The sequence below is a fragment of the Triturus cristatus genome, chromosome 6 (assembly GCF_964204655.1).
Source record: "Triturus cristatus chromosome 6, aTriCri1.1, whole genome shotgun sequence".
NCBI classification, from domain to species: domain Eukaryota; kingdom Metazoa; phylum Chordata; class Amphibia; order Caudata; family Salamandridae; genus Triturus; species Triturus cristatus.
Window position 1 is genome coordinate 1,369,025,912 of NC_140589.1, and position 19,613 is coordinate 1,369,045,524.

The window sequence follows — 19,613 nt, forward strand, 5'->3', positions numbered from 1 at the left end:
GGCTTGTTCTCTGTCCCAGGATGCAGGAGTCCCCCGTCCTGCAAGCCAGCCGAGGGTTCGAGCGCTGGGGACGGGGGTCCACCGGGGCCCGGGGAGGCTCTCCCCAACCTGGCTAGGGTTCGGAAGTTAGGACCACGCCCGGGGCTCGTGCACGGTCCCAGGGTGCGGGAGCCCCCGTCCTGCAAGCCAGCCGAGGGTCCGGGCGCTGGGGAAGGGGGTCCACCGGGGCCGGCTCTCCCCGGCCTGGCTAGAGTTCGGAAGCTGTGACCGGGCCCGGGGCTCGTGCTCCATCCCAGGGTGCGGAAGCTCCCTGTCCTTCAAGCGAGCCGAGGGTCCGGGCGCTGGGGACGGGGTTCCACCAGGGCCCAGGGAGGCTCTCCCCGGCCTGGCTAGGGTTCGGAAGCTGGGACTGGCCCCGGGCTTAAGCTCGGTCCCAGGGTGCGGGAGCCCCCCCCGTCCTGCAAGCCAGCCGAGGGTCCGGGCGCAGGGGACAGGGGGTCCACCAGGGCCCAGGGAGGCTCTCCCCGGCCTGGCTAGGGTTCGGAAGCTGGGACCGGGCCCGGGCTTGAGCTCGGTCCCAGGGTGCGGGAGCCCCCCTGTCCTGCAAGCCAGCCGGGGGTCTGGGCGCTGGGGACGGGGGTCCACCGGGCCCCGAGGAGGCTCTCCCCGGCCTGGCTAGGGTTCGGAAGCTGGGACTGGGCCCGGGGCTCGTGCTCCGTCCCAGGGTGCGGGAGCCCCCTGTCCTGCAAGCCAGCTGAGGGTCTGGCCGCTGGGGACGGGGGTCGACTGGGGCCCGGGCAGGCTCTCCTCGGCCTGTCTAGGGTTCAGAAGCTGGGACCGGGCCCGGGGCTCGTGCTCCATCCGGCAGGCCCTGGGGTGCGTGAGCCCCCCGTCCTGCAAGCCAGCCGAGGGTCCAGGTGCTGGGGAAGGGGGTCCACCAGGGCCCGGGGAGGCTCTCCCCGGCCTGGCCCGAGGAGGCTCTTTCCAGCCTGGCTAGGGTTTGGAAGCTGGGACCGGGCCCTGGGCTCGTGCTCCGGCCCAGGGTGTGGGAGCCCCCTGTCCTGCAAGCCAGCCGAGGGTCCGGGTGCTGGGGACGGGGGTCCACCGGGGCCCGGGCAGGCTTTCCCCGGCCTAACTAGGGATTGGAAGCTGGGACCGGGCCTGGGGCTCGTGCGCCATCCGACGGGCCCTGGGGTGTGGAAGCCCCCCGTCCTGCAAGCCAGCCGAGGGTCCGGGTGTTGGGGAAGGGGGTCCACCGGGGCCCGTGGAGCCTCTCCCCAGCCTGGCTAGGGTTCGGACGCTGGGAACGGGCCCGGGGCTCGAGCTCCGTGTGACGTGCCCCAGGGTGCGGGAGCCCCACGCCCTGCAAGCCAGCCGAGTGTCTGGGCGCTGGGGACGGGTGTCCACCAGGGCCTGGGGAGGCTCTCCCCGGCCTGGCTGCTTTCAGAAGCAGGGACTGGGCCAGGGAGCGGGGCTGGCTGGCTTTATCTGCTCCACTGGCGGAGCGGAGTTTTCTGCCCACCCCTAATCCCATATATAGATAAATGTATCATGCTACTCTTGTAGGGTGATCCTGGCCAATTTGAGACCTTAGCACTTTTTGTTGCCTGCGAGATTGGTAAAGCAGTTAGTGGTAACACAGGTACAACGCTTTACTTTGAGTAAAAGTATCCTGAATAATTTCCATGTGGGATTTCACGATGGTAAATGCACCAAATCTGTGGTTGTCTGTGCTTTGAGTGAGTTGAGGCGATTGGTGGATGGAGGAGAATTAATGCTCATTCAAGTCGTGCCACCTTCCACACACTCTGTATCCAGGGACGTGCCTCTTTGCTGGATAAAACAGTTCTTATCAGGTACCAGCCAAAAAATACCACTTCCCCATTCGAGTCAACGCGAACACCTTTAAAATATATGGACCACCAGCTTTCGTTGGGTCCCGTGTTACAAATTAAACTGCCGGATGTGCATTGTACCTGACACCCAGGTCCTTCTGCACTTGGAGGGCGACCTGGAAACACTGTGGTTCGCATCCGCATTAAAATTAAACCTTTTTTACTATACTAGAGTCACCCTCTGTAGAATAGGGAAAGCTTCCCATCTGTATTGTTTAAGACACTGTGGGGACCAAGGGACCTTTTTTCCCACATTATGGGAGTGTCCCAGAATAGCGGACTACTGGATTAGAGTTATGAGGACAATATCTCAAGTGGAGGGGGAATCACTAATGCCGGAGCCCAAGAGTTGCCTATTAAATATTTGGGGACCGAATGATCTCGCGCATCAGGTACAGGAATGGGTTACACTAGGAATAATGGTAACTAAGCGGAACATCGCGCAAAAATGGGGTTCGGAGGAGCTACCGACGATCAAAGCTTGGTGTAAAGACATGGACGCAGCCATGCTAACCGAGGATGTCCGCGTAAATGGAATAAAGTGTGGGGGGCATGGAATGCATTTAGGGGATACATCTGTGAGCCCCCTGGGATGCAATCGGGGGAGTTATCGGGGGCAGAGTCGTACAGGGTTGTATAGGATTAAAGTACGCAATGTTAATGTATGCTAAAGTTTGTCTAGCCAAGGCTAGGGGAAAGGATGTAAGAATACTCAATGTTGAAATGCACTTCCACTGTATGTCTACGAAACGAGTTATGCTAAATTCTGATTATAACAATGAAAATAATAAAAATGTTTGAGAAAAAAAAAAAATTAAACCTTTTCATTTTAATGCAATGTGCACGGCCCATAAGAATCTGGATGATTCAGTGGCAAGAACCAGGAGTATATGTTTTAATTGGGCAGAAGTTGTGTGCTTCCACATAAAAAGTGCTTGCCATCCACAACTGCGATCGTTTTATTTATCCTAATGTCTAAGCTTGAACTTTCAATGGCACACACATGACATTAGAATGATTTTTAAGTGTTTCAGTTAACTAGATAATTTAATTTGGTTTTCTCTGGCGGCAGCACACATGGGAGTTAGGCAGTCATTAACCTACATGGATTTTTAGGTCTGGCTTGACAGTACAACTGTCACCTGACCTTTTAGCCTACACCACTATTATTCTAAAGTGTTCTGCTTCCATTGAAATGCATATATATTCCCATACTATTTACTTGTAATGCTTCACATTACCATACAACATTCCTTTAAAGCCAGGCCTATTGGCATTGCCAGTGCTTATTTGCTTTTTTTTAGTCAATATTTTCTGTGATCCTAATAGGAGCCAAGTACATCGGTCACATAGTCCTCAAGTAAATCAAATATAATCCATGATAACTTTCTTAAGGTATGGTTGATATTTTGGAAAACTATTGTGTTTTGAAGTGCATGGGAGACATTCTGCAAGTTCCTGTGAAGGACAAGCAAAGAGCATGAGATGTTGCTAATCAAGGCTGTACAGAACAAATACCATGGGACCTGCCCTTCCGAATGAGCACATTTAATTTTGGGTACACGAATAATGTACAGAAAGGTTCGATTTATTTTGGTTACTGCAATTTCCTATGCTTACGTTTAGAGCCACATTACCACAAAACCTCTTCTAGCTACATACCCTCAATGACAGTGCTAAGCTATTATTATAGAAAGTGGTGTTTTAGGTCCTTAATTCTCTAGCTGTCATTATGGATGTTTGGTGGAAAATATTTAATTTTGAGGACCCCTTTTTGAAGCCCTCTAAATGTGATTTTGGGGTAGCACCTGGAGAGACTGAAGTGAGAAGGTGGAGGAGTAGAAATGTCAGACAATTTTATGTGTGTCTTCTTCAGTGACTATAACGTGTAATTTCCAATAGCACAATATTGCAAAAGAGAAAGGACAATACACATTTTAATCTGTCTTCCCAACAGTGGCTGAGAGGTCTTCCTTCAAGCAGACAGAGCTTTAATGTCATCTTTGGAGAATGTCCATACTGCAGCAAGGTAATGACGTTTCACATGTTTTTCAGAGGATTTGTTTTTATGTTGCATGGAAACATTTAAGAACATTATTAAAGTAAAAAATCATAACACCCAAGTTACGTTGGAGCATTTTCTATGCACCATAATTTAAAGTAATAAAGTAGAACTAAATTGTGAACTCAACCAAAGTGTTTTTTGCACACACCTGCGTAGGTTATGGCCACTGTTTTGGGAAAGGACCATGGTACCTTCCCTTAAAACAATTGGGTGTTGTGTTTTATCATTTGTAAACTACTGATATGTTTATTGACGTCCTTGTTTTTTTGAGTAGACGACTACTTTGAATCATTCATGATCATCATTCATGTATATTAATTTATTTATCGGTCATTTATTACATACTCTTGAGCTTAGAGTCGCACAGCACAGATTTCATGCCAAATTGAATAGGAGCTGTTATAAGGAAGCCTGGTTTTAGATTCGGGTGAGAGTGGTGAGTGAGTTGAATTAGCAGGTCTTGAGTTTTTTTCAGGATTGGAGAAGATTCTGTTGATCTCAGTTGTTGATTCCATTGTGTATGTGTAATAATACGCTTCACTTGCTATTTGCAAGAGGAGTCAATGGGCTGAAATAAATCCTATTATTCACTAATTGTGCATTCAATTGCTCATCACACTTTTGGGGTGTGGTGGTGAGCGACATTAAGTTGGAAGAAAAGATGCGAATTATACGATGCTGTGTCAGTATAGATAAAATTCAATAATGAAATGGATAAGACTAATTTTTAGTGCTCGTGACCGCTTGGTGAAGTTGTGCAGTACTTGGACCCTTTCAATTCCTATACACTGCCATTGACTGTAGAATAAGAGCATGTTTCCATCCTGGGAACATCAACCTTCGTGAATTTGATTAGTCTCAAAGCAATCTTGTTTAAAGTGTCTCGAGTATTATCGCTCTGGGAAATAGTTTCACAGAAATGAGAGACCACCAAATGTTTTCCAACAAACTGTGCAACTTAGTAAGCATCTTCACTAATGAAATGTACATAATAAAGCTCGCTAAACAACTGTATTGCATAGAAACATTCAGAATTTGGACACCTGTTGTCTGTTCACCGGGACTCTGCATACAGTTTCTCTGTCCCAGAGTGCACCATCAATGACTGCTCTCCACCCCAGAGCCCGCAATGAGATCTGACAATGACAGCTAGCTGGACAGGCTGCATATACATCGCACGTTCCCGCAAACATTAAACCTGGCACGGTTTTGGAACTTGACGAGATCTTTGCCCTAAGTTCCGGCAGGACCTGGCCGACCCTGGGCCACAGAGGACAGTACACCCTCTTCTCACCAACCCTTCTGGGAAGCTAGCTAATTCCAGAAGAAGCTGTTTAAGTTGTTCTCAGAAAGTCCATATGGTCCTGCAACACTGAGGTGCTGAAACAGACATGCATGTTCCCCAGGCCGGGCCGCATGAGGGACAAATGCAGCGGGAGATCGGCCATATCCCAGAATCGGTACTTACTGGTTAGGCGCCAGAGAGGTCAGCGGAATCTCCACTTCTTCTTCCTCATACTCCGGCCCGTCGAGAGAGTTACGCTCCTCAGTAGCTCCTGCAGCTCCGGGTGGTGGAGGCAGGGTGGGAAGGCAGACCCAGCTTCAGGGAAAGGACTGATAGGCTCATCTCCCACTGGGGAAGAGGGTGGTGAGTGGCTGCAACACCCGCAGCTTCCTCCAGACCGGGGGCGCATCCCCGCCAGCATCCGCCGACATCGCAGGGAGTGGCGGTTGCAGGTTTCCAGCGTAGGAAACAGGCACTGCGGTGCACACCCTGGGCGGGGGGCACTACCAGGAGCGGAGGCATCCAAACAGAAGAGAAAAAGGGAACAAGATCCACGACGGGCAATGCCCTGGGAGCGACATGGCACAGGGAGGCGGTGTGCGCCAGGCCCCTGTTGCAGCCTGGAACCTGTGCGCGCTCCCCCTGTCTGTCACAAGCATGCCTCCTTCTACCTACTAGTTATGCGTGCACTGTCCCAGCTGCGGCACAGCAGGCCGCCTCTCCTCTCAGCTGGTTGCGCTGCCTGGGGCTGGGTGGGTGCAGTTCATCTGCCTTGGGAGCCCTCTCCCGTTAAAAAATATTTGCAATTTGTCTCGCCTGCTTGCGCATGGCACACTGAATGTAAGAAAAGCACTTCGTGCCTGCAGTAAGAGAAACACAATAAAGAAAGTAGTGCTTACCAGACTAAATAACACGTACCATATAACAAATGAAGTAAAAGGGCCAGTAGCCATGGAAGGTTATAAATGAAGACAAGGCGGTACTAAGGAGGGACTAACAAGCCTATTAACCAATCAGAAGCATGCATTTACGAAGGACAGCGGCACAAGCCAATGACAAATATGGGCAGAGCTTCTATTCCATACTCCAGTACAGCAAGTCTCGCAGAGCAGCGCATGCACGCTGACTCCAGGCTAAAAAATAAAGCATCTTTATCTAAACCAAACCAGAATAAAACGCCAAAAGTCCAACATACACAACACAAAATATGACTTTTAAAATGCTTCAAGCAATTCTGTCCATAGAACTCTATGGATGTGGTGATTCTACACAAAGTACCTCAGATGGGTCAGAATCCATTAGGCAAAACACCTGCAGAGGAGGAAAGAGTCAGAAAACACAGCGATGCGTCGGTTCCTGAGTCCACCGGAAGGTAATGCGTCAGTTCTGCATCGAATACGGACTGTAGGGGGAAGCGATGCTTCCAAGTCCAAGATGGTTCTGGTCTGCGGATGATGCGTAGGAAAAACTTAGCGCACAGGTGCGATGTGTGAAAATCCAGACTTCCTGGAGGTCGATGCAGCAGCAAGCAGGCGCTGTGTCGATTTCTTCAGCCGCGTCCCATGATTTGTCTATTTTTCCAGCTGCACAGCAGGGCCTGCATCGGAGTCAGTGCGCGAGTCTCGTACTTGGGAGACACGGTGCGCTGAACTCTGGCTGCTGCGGTTTCTTCGGCCGCTGATAGGTGCTGCATCGATTTCTTTGGCCGCATGGAAGTGTTGCCCGCACAGCAGTACTGCATTGGGAAAACAGGCACTGGAAGGGCGATTTGTCGATTTTGATGGTTTCATGCAGGTCTTTGCAGCGGAAACAACCTACAGGGCCCATAACTGGATTTGGCACCACAAGGCAGGTCAGAGATCCCAGCAGTGGAGTTCAAGGATGCTGCAGGGGAAGTCTTTGTGTCCCTGAGACTTAACAGGAGGCAAGCTCTACTTCAAGCCCATGGAGAATCTTCTCAAGCAGGATACAGCAAAGTAATAATCCAGTCCTTTCCACTGCCACAGACAGGAACATCAACTGCAGAACATGCCAGCAAAGCAACGCACTGTCCTGACAGCTCTTAAGCTCTTCTTTTTGGCAGGGTCCTCATCTTCCAGAAGTGTTCTTAAAGTTTCAGGTTTTAGGTCCAATACTTATACCCCTTTTGGCCTTTGAAGTAGGCAATCTTCAAAGGATTGTTTTTGTAGTGCACAAATTCTTGTCATGCCTGCTCTTGGCTCCAGACACACTCCAGGGGGATGGAGACAGCATTGTGAGAGGCCAGGCATAGCCCTATTCAGGAGCAGGTTACAGATCCTCCCACCAATCTAGCTCAGCCTGGTGATGGGTCTTCAGGATATGCAGGGAACACCTCAACTCCCTTAGTGTGGCTGTCTAGAGCGAATGCACAAACAGGCCCCTGTCAGTCTAAACCATATGTTGATTCCACCGTCCGGCTGAGACAGGCTGGTTGAAAACGAAAATGCCCACTTTGTAAAAGTGGCATTTTCAAACACACAATTTAAAAAACATATTTACTAATACATGTGTTTTTAAATTCTGAGCTCAGAGTGCCCACATTCTGAAGGCCAGCGTGTAGCTAAATGCATCCTGGGGTGGGGGATGCTTCCTGAGAGCTTCCTTCTAGACCTCTTTCACCAGACTCCGAGGTCCTCTCACAGGGTGCCCATACTGAATCCCAGTCCCTTCTTTGTTTCCTCCTGTAGGCAAACAGATCCATAATCATGCCCTTAGGGGTTCATTTGAATCCCTCAACCAACCCATTACATTGGGGGTGCTATTGTGTGCTGAACTTGTAGGTTACACCACACTGTTCCCACAGAGACTTCATATAGAAAGATATGAATTTGGCACCCCGGTCAGATACCACCTGTTTGGGTAAACTCACACAGGAAAAGATTCCCACGAATGCCCGACTCACCACAGGTGCCGTCCTTGTTCTTAGAGGTATAGCCTCCGGGTACCAGGTGGCATGGTCCACCAAGATCAACCTGCTGCCCATGGCTGTTTTGGGGTCCAGAGACCCCACAATGTCAATGCCCACCTGCTCAAAAGTGGTGCTCACGACAGGGAACGGCTGGAGCGGAGCCTTACATCTCCTTCCACTCTTGCCTGGCAAGTCTTGCATTGAGTAGCAGAATCTCTGCGCATTTGGGGCCACCAGAAGTGGGTGAAACAGCTCAAAGGTCTTGTCCTGCTCCAAATGTCCTGAAAAAGGCATATCATGAGCCAGACCCAGTAGGAAGGCTCTGAAGCGCTGGGGTACCTCCAGCACAATGGGCTGACCCAAGCTCAGCACAGCAACCTTGGGCTCACTATACAGGAGACCATTCTCCCTGTAAATCCAGTGTGATCCAGACTCCTTGCCTGCTGCCACGGACCCGCAAGAGAAGGGCACCCTTTCTGCTCCTGCAGAATTCCTCCCTAGTAGGACCCCCTTCTTGCTGCCAATGGGTCAGCTCAGGCACATTCCCAGTTCGGCCACTTGCTCCCCTGTCGATTTCAGGGCGTCCCCTTCACGTTCCTCCTTCTCCTGGATAGTTTGAACTTCAGGGGCTGGTTTTCCGCACCCCCTGCCCCTCTTTCTGACAAGCCACTCTTTCAGGCTCCAGGTCCTTCTGATCACCCTGACTGGCTGCCATTGACCGGGTAGTCGTTCACGCCCACCCAGGCACCCCAACATATCCAAGAGTGACCAGCTTTCCATCTCAGCCAAAGGTAAAAATCCTTCAGATCATTTCCCTGCAGACAATCAACAGGCATGGTTGGGCTCACAGCTACTCTTAAGGACTTGTAACACGATGTTTCCTTATGTTAAGCGATAGACCTAGTTTTTTGGGCCGATGCCCGGTGGAGCTACCTGATAGCTATAGAGGAGATGGCCCCCTTGGCCGTCACCTACCCAGCCGGACTTTGGGCAGACTCTCCCTCATCTCTCCATCCTATTTCCCTCCTACCCCTTTACCCTACCCCCTTTCCCTTCTAAGCTCCATTTAACTCGTCTTTAAGCTCTTGAAATGTTTTTCTAGTAATTGATGGAACTGGTAACTGATGTAACTTTGTGGAACCTTATGTAAAGCGCTCTGATACCTCCGGGTCTAGCCAGCGCTATATAAAACTCAAATAAATAAATACATTAAAAAAAAACTGTCACTACCCTCCTCCACTCCCCCCCCATTCAAAAGTAAGCTGCACTACCTTGTACTGGCGCTCAGAGTTGTTTACTGCACCTACTTGGTGGAACACATTGGTGACTACCTGCTCTTCAGACAGCAGGTGACACCTCACTGTAGTCACACTTGCTCCATTGTATCTCAGAGCCTCCACCCTCTGTCCATTCTTGGTCACCCACTGCCTGTATTTCTTTGTTTTCAGGCACGAGGGTCCACTGGACCATTACACTGCCCCCTAGTGAGCCCAGGGTCCTCTCAGCTGGCTCCCACCCTTCACCTGGGACCAACTCCTCCCCAAGCGCTACACTGGCAAACCCCTGTGGCTGCGCACCAGTGGGCGCCGGTGTCCACTTGCAGGAACCCCCTCTTGGCAGGCTTCCCTGTAGAGATCCAAGGCTTCTTCTCACCTGGGGGATAGAAATCCTTACTCTGGGAACTAGATAGGGTCCTTTAGAGAACTGACTCTGTTTACCCTTGTCCCCACCACTCTTCTACTGGGGACCCTGCCCATCCTTGGCTGAGTCTCCCACATACCTCTTGTGGACCCTGTTACTTGTCCAGAGGTCTGCCTCCTGAGCAAGCTTTCTGGGGGTCAGTCAGCTTGCTATCCATTAGATGCTGGAGCAACTCTGGCGTTAGGGACCTCACATGCCAAGACCCAATCATGGATGTCATCCTCCTTTTTGTAGTCTTTTCCCAACTCCTTTGGAGTGTGCACCTTCCTCCCAGACTGCACTGGCTGCACCCTGCCACCATTTGAATTGAACTCTGCCTGCTTAGCCTTGATGTCCAGCTCCTTCAAACTGAAGTCATGAGCCAACAACAGTTTCCTCTCTTCAAATTTGAACTTCTCACGCACATGCTCGCTCTCCTGTTGCCTGTCCTCCAGCTCCTCTGGGGACAGATTTGAGGATGACACTGCCACCCCTGGAAGATGTTCCTACAGGCAGATCCTGAGCTCCAAAATACCATTGCTGGCTCTGCACCACCAGATCCACATTCCCATCCTCAGCCTCTCCAGCTTGTCTTGCTGCCCCCCAGGCACTTAGGGCCTTCTGCAACTCCTCCTTCCTAGTGGAGCTTCTGATGGACATCCAAAATCCTTGCAAAACTGTTTGAGCTTATCTACTTTGTAAGACTGCAACATTTCAAACACCAATTTTGCAACCTCACTTCCTGGCTCACCAGACGGGGACATGGTATGTGGATACTTCAAAGGTTATCACAAAAATAGGAAAAAGCAGTATGTGGTTGCGTAATTGTTATCAATGTATGTCACAGTACAAATACAATTCCTATCCTCACTGCTGACCACCAGTGTTAGAAATGGGGGCTCTAGTTGGCAGTGGTATACACCCTGTCCAAGTAGGGACCCTTCCTTCTAGTCAGGGTATGGGGGAATAACACTGCTAAGATAACCCCTGCTCACCCCCTTGGTAGCTTGGCACGAGCAGTCAGGCCTATCTCCGAGGCAATGTGTAAAGTATTTGTACATAACACACACAGTTATATAGGGAAAACACTACAAATGGACAACATGGCAGTTTTAAAAAAATAAAGCATCTTTATCTAAACAAAACAAGGTCATAATGACAAAAATCCAGCATACACAACTCAAAATATGACTGATAAAAGATTTCATGCAATTTTGTCTATAGAGCTCTATGGATGCGGTGTTTTACACAAAGTACCTCAGATTCATCAAAATCCACAAGGCAAAACGGCAGCAGATGAGGGAAGCGTTGGAAAACACAGTGATGCGTCAGTTTCTGAGTCCACGGGGAGGTGATGTGTCGGTTCTGCTGCACGCTGGAGAAGTGTTGCGTCAAATAAGGACTGTAAGGGGAAGCGATGGTTTGAAATCCAAGACTGTTCTGGTCTGCAGGTGATGTGCCGGAAAAACTTCGAACACAGTGCAATGTGTGGAAATCCGGACGTGCTGGAGGTCGGTGTGGCAGCAAACAGGCCTGCGTTGATTTTCTTCATCTGCTATCCCACAGTGCGTCTATTCTTTTAGCCGCACAGCAGGGCCTGTGTCGGAGTCAGTGCAGGGGTCGTGGACTTTGAAAAGACAGTGCGCTGAACTCGGGCTGCAGCAGTTTCTTCGGCCGCTGACAGGCGATGCATCAATTTGTTGGGCCACACAGCAGCGGTGTGTGGAAATTACTCCCGCACGGATGTGCTGCAACAGATAATCAGACGATGGAAAGGAGATGCATCGATTTCGATGGTTTCAAGCAGGTCTTTGCAGCAGGAACAACCTCCAAGGCCCCAGAACTAGATTTGGCACCACAAGGCAGGTCAGAACTCCCAGCAGAGTTCAAGGATGCTGCGGTTGAAGTATTTGTTTCCCTGAGACTTATTTACAAGAGACAAGCTCTACTTCAAGGCCTTGGAGAAGCTTCTCAAGCAGGATACAGCAAACCAAAAGTCCAGTCCTCTCCACTGCCCACAGACAGAAGCAGCAACTACAGGCTAACCCAGCAAAGCAACACACAGGAAAGGGGCAGTACTCCTCCTGACACCTCTTCTTGGCAGGGTCCTCTTGATTCCGAAATGTACTAAAAGTCTGGTGTCTTAGATCCAATATTTATACTCCTTTTGGCCCTTGAAGTGGGCATTCTTCAAAGGATCGTCTTTGTAGTGCACAAGTTCTAGTCCAGTCTGGCCTTGGCTCTAGACACACTCCAGGGGGTGGAGACAGCATTGTGAGAAGTCTGTAATGTGAGAGGTCAGGTGCAGGTGACCGCTCCTCCCACTACTCTGGATCAGGAAGGCCCATGAGCCTGGTGATAGGCCATCAGGATGTGCAGGTAACACCTCAACTCCCTTTGTGTCTAGAGTGAATGCACAAACAGGCCCCTGTCGTTCTTAACCAGACATTGATTCCACATGCAGGCTGAGGCACAGGATGGTTAAACAAGAAAATGCCCACTTTCTGAAAGTGGCATTTTGAAACCTAATTGAAAAAGGAATATGCTACTTACCAGTATGCATCTGTTCTTGGCATGTAGAGCTGCAGATCTACACACTTTTGCATAGATCGCCATCTGGTGTTGGGCCCGGATGTTTGCAGTTTGTTTTTCCTCTTGGAAAGTCTTTGGAAGTCACGAGGTCGGTGACTCCTCCCTTGGTTCGTATTGCGCATGGGCTTCGGCTCCATCCTCAGATTGTTTTTCGCCAGCAGGGCACGATGGAGCGTAGTAATAACAGTGAAGAAACCCATGTGTGTTGTATCTAAATAAGATAGACTGGAACAGATACAGGTAGCCGGGGAGGCGAGTGTGCGTGTGTAGATCTGCAGCTCTACATGCCAAGAACAGATGCATACTGGTAAGTAGTATATTCCGTTCGAGGCATATGAGCTGCAGATTACACACTTTTGCATAGACTATATAGCAGTTCCCAACCTTAGCGACGACCACCGGTATCTGTTGCAGTGGTTTGAAATAGTGTTTTTAGTACAGCCTGGCCCACACTAGCTTGTTGCTTGGTTTGCACATCTACACAGTAGTGTTTAGTGAAAGTGTGCGGTGTTGACCATGTAGCTGCTTTGCAGATATCCTCTAATGGGATGTTCCCTAGAAAAGCCATAGAAGCCCCTATCTTTCGTGTAGAGTGGGCTTTAGGGGGAACAGATAGCGTGCGTTTTGCCTTGTTGTAGCAAATCTGTATGCATTTTACAATCCACCTAGCTATCCCTGATTTTGAGATGGGGTTGCCTTTTTGTGGTGGAGAGAAAGAGACAAACAGTTGTTTTGTCTTTCTGAAAGGTTGTGTTCGTTGGCTATAGTAAAGTAAGGCCCTTTTAACATCCAGTGTGTGTAGAGCCCTTTCTGCAACAGTTTGAGGTTGCGAGAAAAAAAACGGTAATTCTACCGATTGGTTCAGATGAAAGGGGGAAATTACTTTGGGTAGGAATTTTGGGTTGGTACGGAGAACAACCTTGTTTGGGTGCATTTGGAGAAAAGGTTCTTGTATAGTAAGTGCTTGTATCTCACTGACCCTTCTAAGGGAAGTGATGGCTACAAGGAAAGCTGTTTTCCATGTGAGAAATTGCAGTTCACATTTATGCAAAGGGTCGAAAGGCGGTCCCATTAGCCTTGTGAGAACTATATTTAAGTTCCACACAGGTGAGGGTGGTGTTCTGGGGGGAATTATTCGTTTGAGGCCTTCCATGAAGGCTTTAATGGCAGGCACTCTGAAAAGTGATAGGTGCTGTCTGTTTTGTAGGTAAGCGGCAATTGCTGCGAGGTGTAGCTGAATGGATGTATATGCTAGGTTACACCTTTGTAGATGGAGTAAGTAGCATATGATGTGCTGTATAGATACGTCTAGAGGGTTAATTGTGTTGTTATGGCAATAAACAACAAGTCTTTTCCATTTTGCAGTGTAGCATGCTCTGGTAGTAGGGCGTCTAGCTTCTCTGATGACGTTCATACAGTCAGGGGGAAGGTTTAGGTATCCGAATTCTAAGATCTCAGGAGCCAGCTCGCAAGGTTGAGCTGAGCTGGGTCCGGGTGTCTGATCTCTCCATGGTTCTGGGTTAGGAGGCATGGTGAGAGGTGTAATTTTTGGTGTGGCACTACCGAGAGTTCCAGCAGCATGGTGTACCACGGTTGTCTGGCCCATGTTGGAGCTACTAGAATCAGTGTGAGGGAGCGCTGTTGTAGCTTTTGCACCACTAATGGAATTAGTGGGAGAGGTGGAAAGGCGTACGCAAATTTGCCTGACCAGTTCATCCATATCGCATTGCCTTTGGACAATGGGTGTGGGTATCTGGCGGCGAAGCTTGGGCATTTTTTGTTTTCGTGGGTGGCGAAGAGGTCTATGTGTGGATGCCCCCACATCTGAATGAACGGGTGAAGAACCTGCGGGTGAATTTCCCACTCGTGGATCTGCTGCGTCTGTCTGCTGAGCAGATCTGCCATGGTGTTTTGGACTCCTGGGACATGCTGGGCTAGGAGAAAGATTTTGTGTGGAATTGCCCATCTCCATATGCTCTGTGCTAGTTGAGAGAGCTGTGGAGAGTGTGTGCCACCTTATTTTTGAATGTAGTACATGTACGTCATGTTGTCTGTGTGAATAAGGACTGCCTGGCCTAAAATCTGTGTGTTAAAGGATTTTAGGGTTAGAAAGATTGCCAGTAACTCCAGATGGTTGATGTAGAGTAACTTCTGTTGCGGCATCCATGTGCCCTGCACTGTGAGGTGTAGTAGATGAGCTCCCCAACCGGAGAGCGATGCGTCTGTTGTTAGGATTATTTGTGGAACCGGGTCCAGGAATGGTCGACCTTTGGAAAGATTTGTGGTGTTCCACCACTGCAGAGCGCGATGGGTGCGACCGTCTACCAACACCAGATCTGTCAGTTGCCCCTGGGCCTGGTTCCATTGGCGCGCTAAGCACTCTTGGAGTGGACGCATCTGGAGTCTTGCATGAGGTACTATGAAAATGCAAGAGGCCATCATCCCTATCAGTTGCATAAACACTCTTGCTGGGAGAGAGTGTTGAGGCATGAATCTTTGACGCAAAGCCTGAATGCTTGCAATCCTGGCAGGATTGGGGTAGGCTATGGCTTTTGAGGTGTCTATGGTGGCACCGAGGTATTGCTTTGTGTGGCATGGTATTAGCTGGGACTTTTGGTGGTTCACCGTGAAGCCTAGCTGGTGAAGTAGTTGGATTGTAGTGGCGGTGTGGTGTACACATTGGTTGTAGGATGTGGCTTTTATTAGCCAGTCGTCCAAATATGGGAACACGTGAATGTTTTGTCTTCTGAGGTGTGCCGCCCCTACCGCTAGGCACTTGGTGAATACCCTTGGTGCTGTTGTGACCCCGAATGAGAGCACCTTGAACTGGTAGTGTTGCCCGTCCACTACAAATCTGAGGTACTTTCTGTGGGCATGGTGTACCGGAATGTGAAAGTATGCGTCTTTCAAGTCCAGTGTGGTGAGAAAGTCGTTCTGGGAGAGGAGCGGAAGTACCTGCTGAAGTGTTACCATGTGAAAATGGTCCGAATGTATGCATGTGTTTAGAGGCCGGAGATCTAAGATAGGTCGTAGAGTCTCGTCTCTTTTTGGTATCAGGAAATATAGGGAGTAGACCCCTAAATTTTGCTGATTGGCAGGGACTTGTTCTATCGCCTCTTTTTGTAGGAGGGAAATTACCTTCTGTTTTAGTAACGTGGAATGTTCTTGTGACATTGGGCGTTGCCTGGGTGGAATGTTGGGGGGGGTAGATGTCAATTCTAGGCAGTACCCTGAACGAATAATTTGGGTCACCCATCTGTCTGATGTGATGGACTCCCAGACGTGAAGGAAATTTTGTAGTCTGCCCCTGACTGGAGTGGGATGGTCTGGAGGGAGCAGGGGGAAGTCATTGGGTAGGCATTGTGGCAGAGCAGGCGGTATTTGTTTTGCCTCTGCCTTTATTGTTATTGCCTCTATAGCCGCCTCTTTGATAACCCCTTGTGAAGGTGGATTGAACAGGGGATTTGTAGGAAGTGGACGCGCTATCTGAGGAGTAGCCTCTGTCTGTGCCCCGAAAGGAAGAGCGGCGAAAGGAGCGCCTAGGAGGGTGTGACTGCAGGGCTCCCATAGATTTCGCCGTGTCTTTCTTCATCTTCTCGAGGGCCTCATCTACTTTTGGACCGAATAAATGGTCTTGATCAAATGGATGATTTAATATGGAGGCTTGTACCTCAGGTTTAAAGCCTGAAACTCTGAGCAAAGCATGGCGACGGAGGAGGACGCTAGTGTTGATGGCCCTGGAGGCTGTGTCTGCTGCGTCTAAGGCACAGCGTATAGAGGTGTTAGTTATTGTCTTACCCTCTTGAATTAATTCATTTGCCCTATTTCTGTATTTTTCTGGGAGATGGTGCATGATGGTTTCTAATTCATCATAATGTGCTCTGTTGTATCTGGCCAATAGCGCTTGAGTGTTGACGATACGCTATATATTGGCTGCCTGTGACGCAGTGCGCTTTCCTGACGCGTCCAGTAGCTTTGACTCTTTGTCAGGTGGTGGTGCTTCGCCTGACGCCTGGGAATTTGACCTCTTCCGTGCAGTGGATACCACTAGGGAATCCAGTGGCGCTGGCCCTTTGATGTAGGCAGGATCTGTGGGGGCAGCTTTATACTTTTTCTCTACGTGTGGGTTTAGGATCCCAGCCCTGACTAGGTCTTTAAAAACCTCTGGCATATGTTTTATTACCCCCTTGAGCATAGGTAGTATAGAAGTAGACCTATGTGCGATATCAAAGGTGTCAAGGAGGAAATCTTCCTCTACCGGGTCAGTGTGTAGCTCTACCCCGTGATAATGTGCCGCCCTCTGAAGTAGGTGGGGAAAACTTAATGAGTCTTCTGGTGGAGATGGCCTGGATGGATAAAGGTCATCTTGTGGGACATCTGGAATGTCTGGATTATTATAATCGTCCCATGGGTCTGGGGATCCTGTAGGGGTGGGGTCTTGTGGCACATCTGCTGGATCGTAGTATGGGTCCCCCTGATTATCATGGTCTGGTCTGGGTGGGAGAGTGATGAGGCAGGGGTGGAGAAGGCGGAGGTGGAGAGGGTGGAGGAGGTGGAGGAGGTGGAGAAGGTGGGGAAGGCACTCTGAAAGGGGAGGTAGCACAGTGTTTCCTCTTTGGAGGTGGAGCTGGTTTGTCCAAATGTCTCTTTTTAGAAGACAGTGCCAAATGTCCAGTTTTTGGATCCTTGGTAAGTGTCTTCTGCAAAGGATCCGGTGTAAACAGTTCTTGAGACAATGGCTGTTCGGTGGGCGCCGAAGGTTTCGGGCCCGATGGCTTTTTAGGCTTTTCTGTGCCGTGCTTTTTTGTAACCTCCGATTTTTTGGTCGGCGCCGAGGCAGGCTTCGGCGCGGGAGTGTCGGTGCTGAGGGCCTTATGATGTTTGGTCGGCACCGAGAGGCTGGGTTTCGACACCGAGGGCTTTGGTGCGTAGCTCGGTGTCGAGGTAGAGGCCGATCTCTTCTTCGGTGCCGAAGTGGGTTGATCGGCACCGCTGGCAGGCTGGCTCGAGCCCGAGCCCGAAGGTTGGGTGTTCGAAGCAGTGTCTTTGGTCTTGCCTAGGCCCGGAGGCGAAGGCGTGACCGAAGCCTTTTTGGGTGTCGGCGCGGGTGTGGGAGGGAGTATTTTACTCACGACCCTCTGCGCCGGGGTGATGTCCTCCACATCCTAGTCGTCGGCTTCAGAAGCACTGACGAGGTCCTCTTCGGTGTGCTGCTGTCCCGGAGCTTCGACGTCGTCCCATAGATGTCGACTGGAACGGAGGTCGAGGAGTGCGCCATGTTTCGTCTGGCCCTTTGATCTCGAATAGTCTTTTTGGATCTGAAAGACTTGCAGGCGGGGCAGTCTCGAGCCTCGTCTTCAGGGGAGAGGCAGAGGTTGCACACCTCATGAAGATCGGTGTGGGGGAATTTGGACCCACATCGAGGGCACTTCTTGAATGGAGTTATTTCCATCAGCCGGGACCGGAGCTTGGATAGGCCCGAAGGCCGCCGTCGATGACTGGAATCGAAGGTGTGTCGAAGAGAAGGTGATTGAGGAGATCAGGATCTGAACAATACCGCGAAGAGCGAGGATTCTGTTTCGATCGTCGAACTGGAAATGTTGGGAACCGGAGCGCGAAGTATTACATCCGAGCCCGATGGCGGAAAAAAACAATCTGAGGATGGAGCCGAAGCCCATGCGCAATACGAACCAAGGGAGGAGTCACCGACCTCGTGACTTCCAAAGACTTTCCAAGAGGAAAAACAAACTGCAAACATCCGGGCCCAACACCAGATGGCGATCTATGCAAAAGTGTGTAATCTGCAGCTCATATGCCTCGAACACATATTTATTTAAAGATGGGTTTTAAAATTCTGAGTTCAGAGAGCCAAACTCCATATCTCTAGCTGTTCCCAATTGAAAGTTGCTCTTGTAAAATGTTACCAGGCAGCTCCAATGATAGCGCTAGTCCTTGCAGTAGTGAAAATCAAAATTGGCAGTATTTCACTATCAGGACAGGTAAAACACACCCGTACATGTCCTATCTTTCACATACACTGCACCCAGAACACAGGGCCCTTTGGACCTACCTTAAGGGTGCCTCACATGTAGTAAAAGGGGGAGGTTAGGCCCTGGCCAGTGGGTGCACTGGCCATGTCGACTTGGCAGTATAAAACAGCATTCAGACACTGTAATGGCAGGCCTGAGACAGGTTTACAGTGCTACTTGTGGGTGACGCAACCAGTGCTGCAGGCTCACTAGTAGCGTTTGATTTACAATCCCTGGGCACACATAGTGCACTTTACTAGCGACTTATCAATCAAATATGTTAATCCTGGATAACCAATCGAAATCAACACCGGGAGCACTTCCACTTTGGGCACTTTACCATTGCTGATCTGTGCTAGAGTACCTAAACCAGCACAAATGAAGTCCAGCCTAACAGTAAAAAATAGAGGAGGAACAGGCAAAAAGACAGGGGAAACCACGCCAAGGATGCCACGTCTAACATTGTATTCTTCTTGCTTTTTTACAGTTTTTTTCTCTGAGCTTTCCCAAAGACCAGGTCACACTCGTAGGAGTGGGTAACCATCCTGGGTTAAACTTTGATCTAAGTTTCCTACTTTTCATTAATTCAAATGGTGAAAACACTGTGCATGCCACGTCTGTAGATCTATATGACCAAAGAGTTTTATACACTTGCGTTACCCAACAAGACTTGTTATTTAATAATAACAGCATGGCCCCCTTGAGAACTCTATTAAAGTGTTCTTCCCTTCTATTAGCACTTGAATTGTAAAGAGATGTTGTCCTGTGGAAAACCCCATATTTTGTAAAATATCCCATAGCTTTCTCGGAGACAAATTGTACACCACTGTCACTCTGTAAAATGCTGGGTATCCCTTCATTATGGAAAACCTTGTCTATGAACCCTAGTAGTGTATCCATATTTATTTTAACAACTTTGTTATAAGGCCACCGGCAAAGTACATTAATCAATTCTACAATATCTCTGTGAGTATTCCCAATTGGCTCCATAATGTCAACTGCTACTTTCCCCAAGGAGCTTTTTGGCACCCGAATGTATTGCTCATAGGAGGTCTCAATGTCTTCAAGGATTTATCATATGATATGGATACATGGCATTTTCTGACGTCCCTACCTACCTCCGTTTCTACCTCATTAT

At 49.5% G+C, this 19,613-nt stretch overlaps 1 protein-coding gene across 1 annotated transcript in view; it reads left to right on the forward strand.

The window, feature by feature from the left end:
• Positions 1-19,613, forward strand: part of FANCL (FA complementation group L) — a 433,780-nt gene that overhangs the window by 395,841 nt on the left and 18,326 nt on the right. Inside the window, exon 13 of the mRNA XM_085612370.1 lies at positions 3,853-3,924. Coding sequence (XP_085468496.1) covers positions 3,853-3,924 — 72 coding nt within the window. The remainder of the gene's footprint in view (positions 1-3,852; positions 3,925-19,613) is intronic.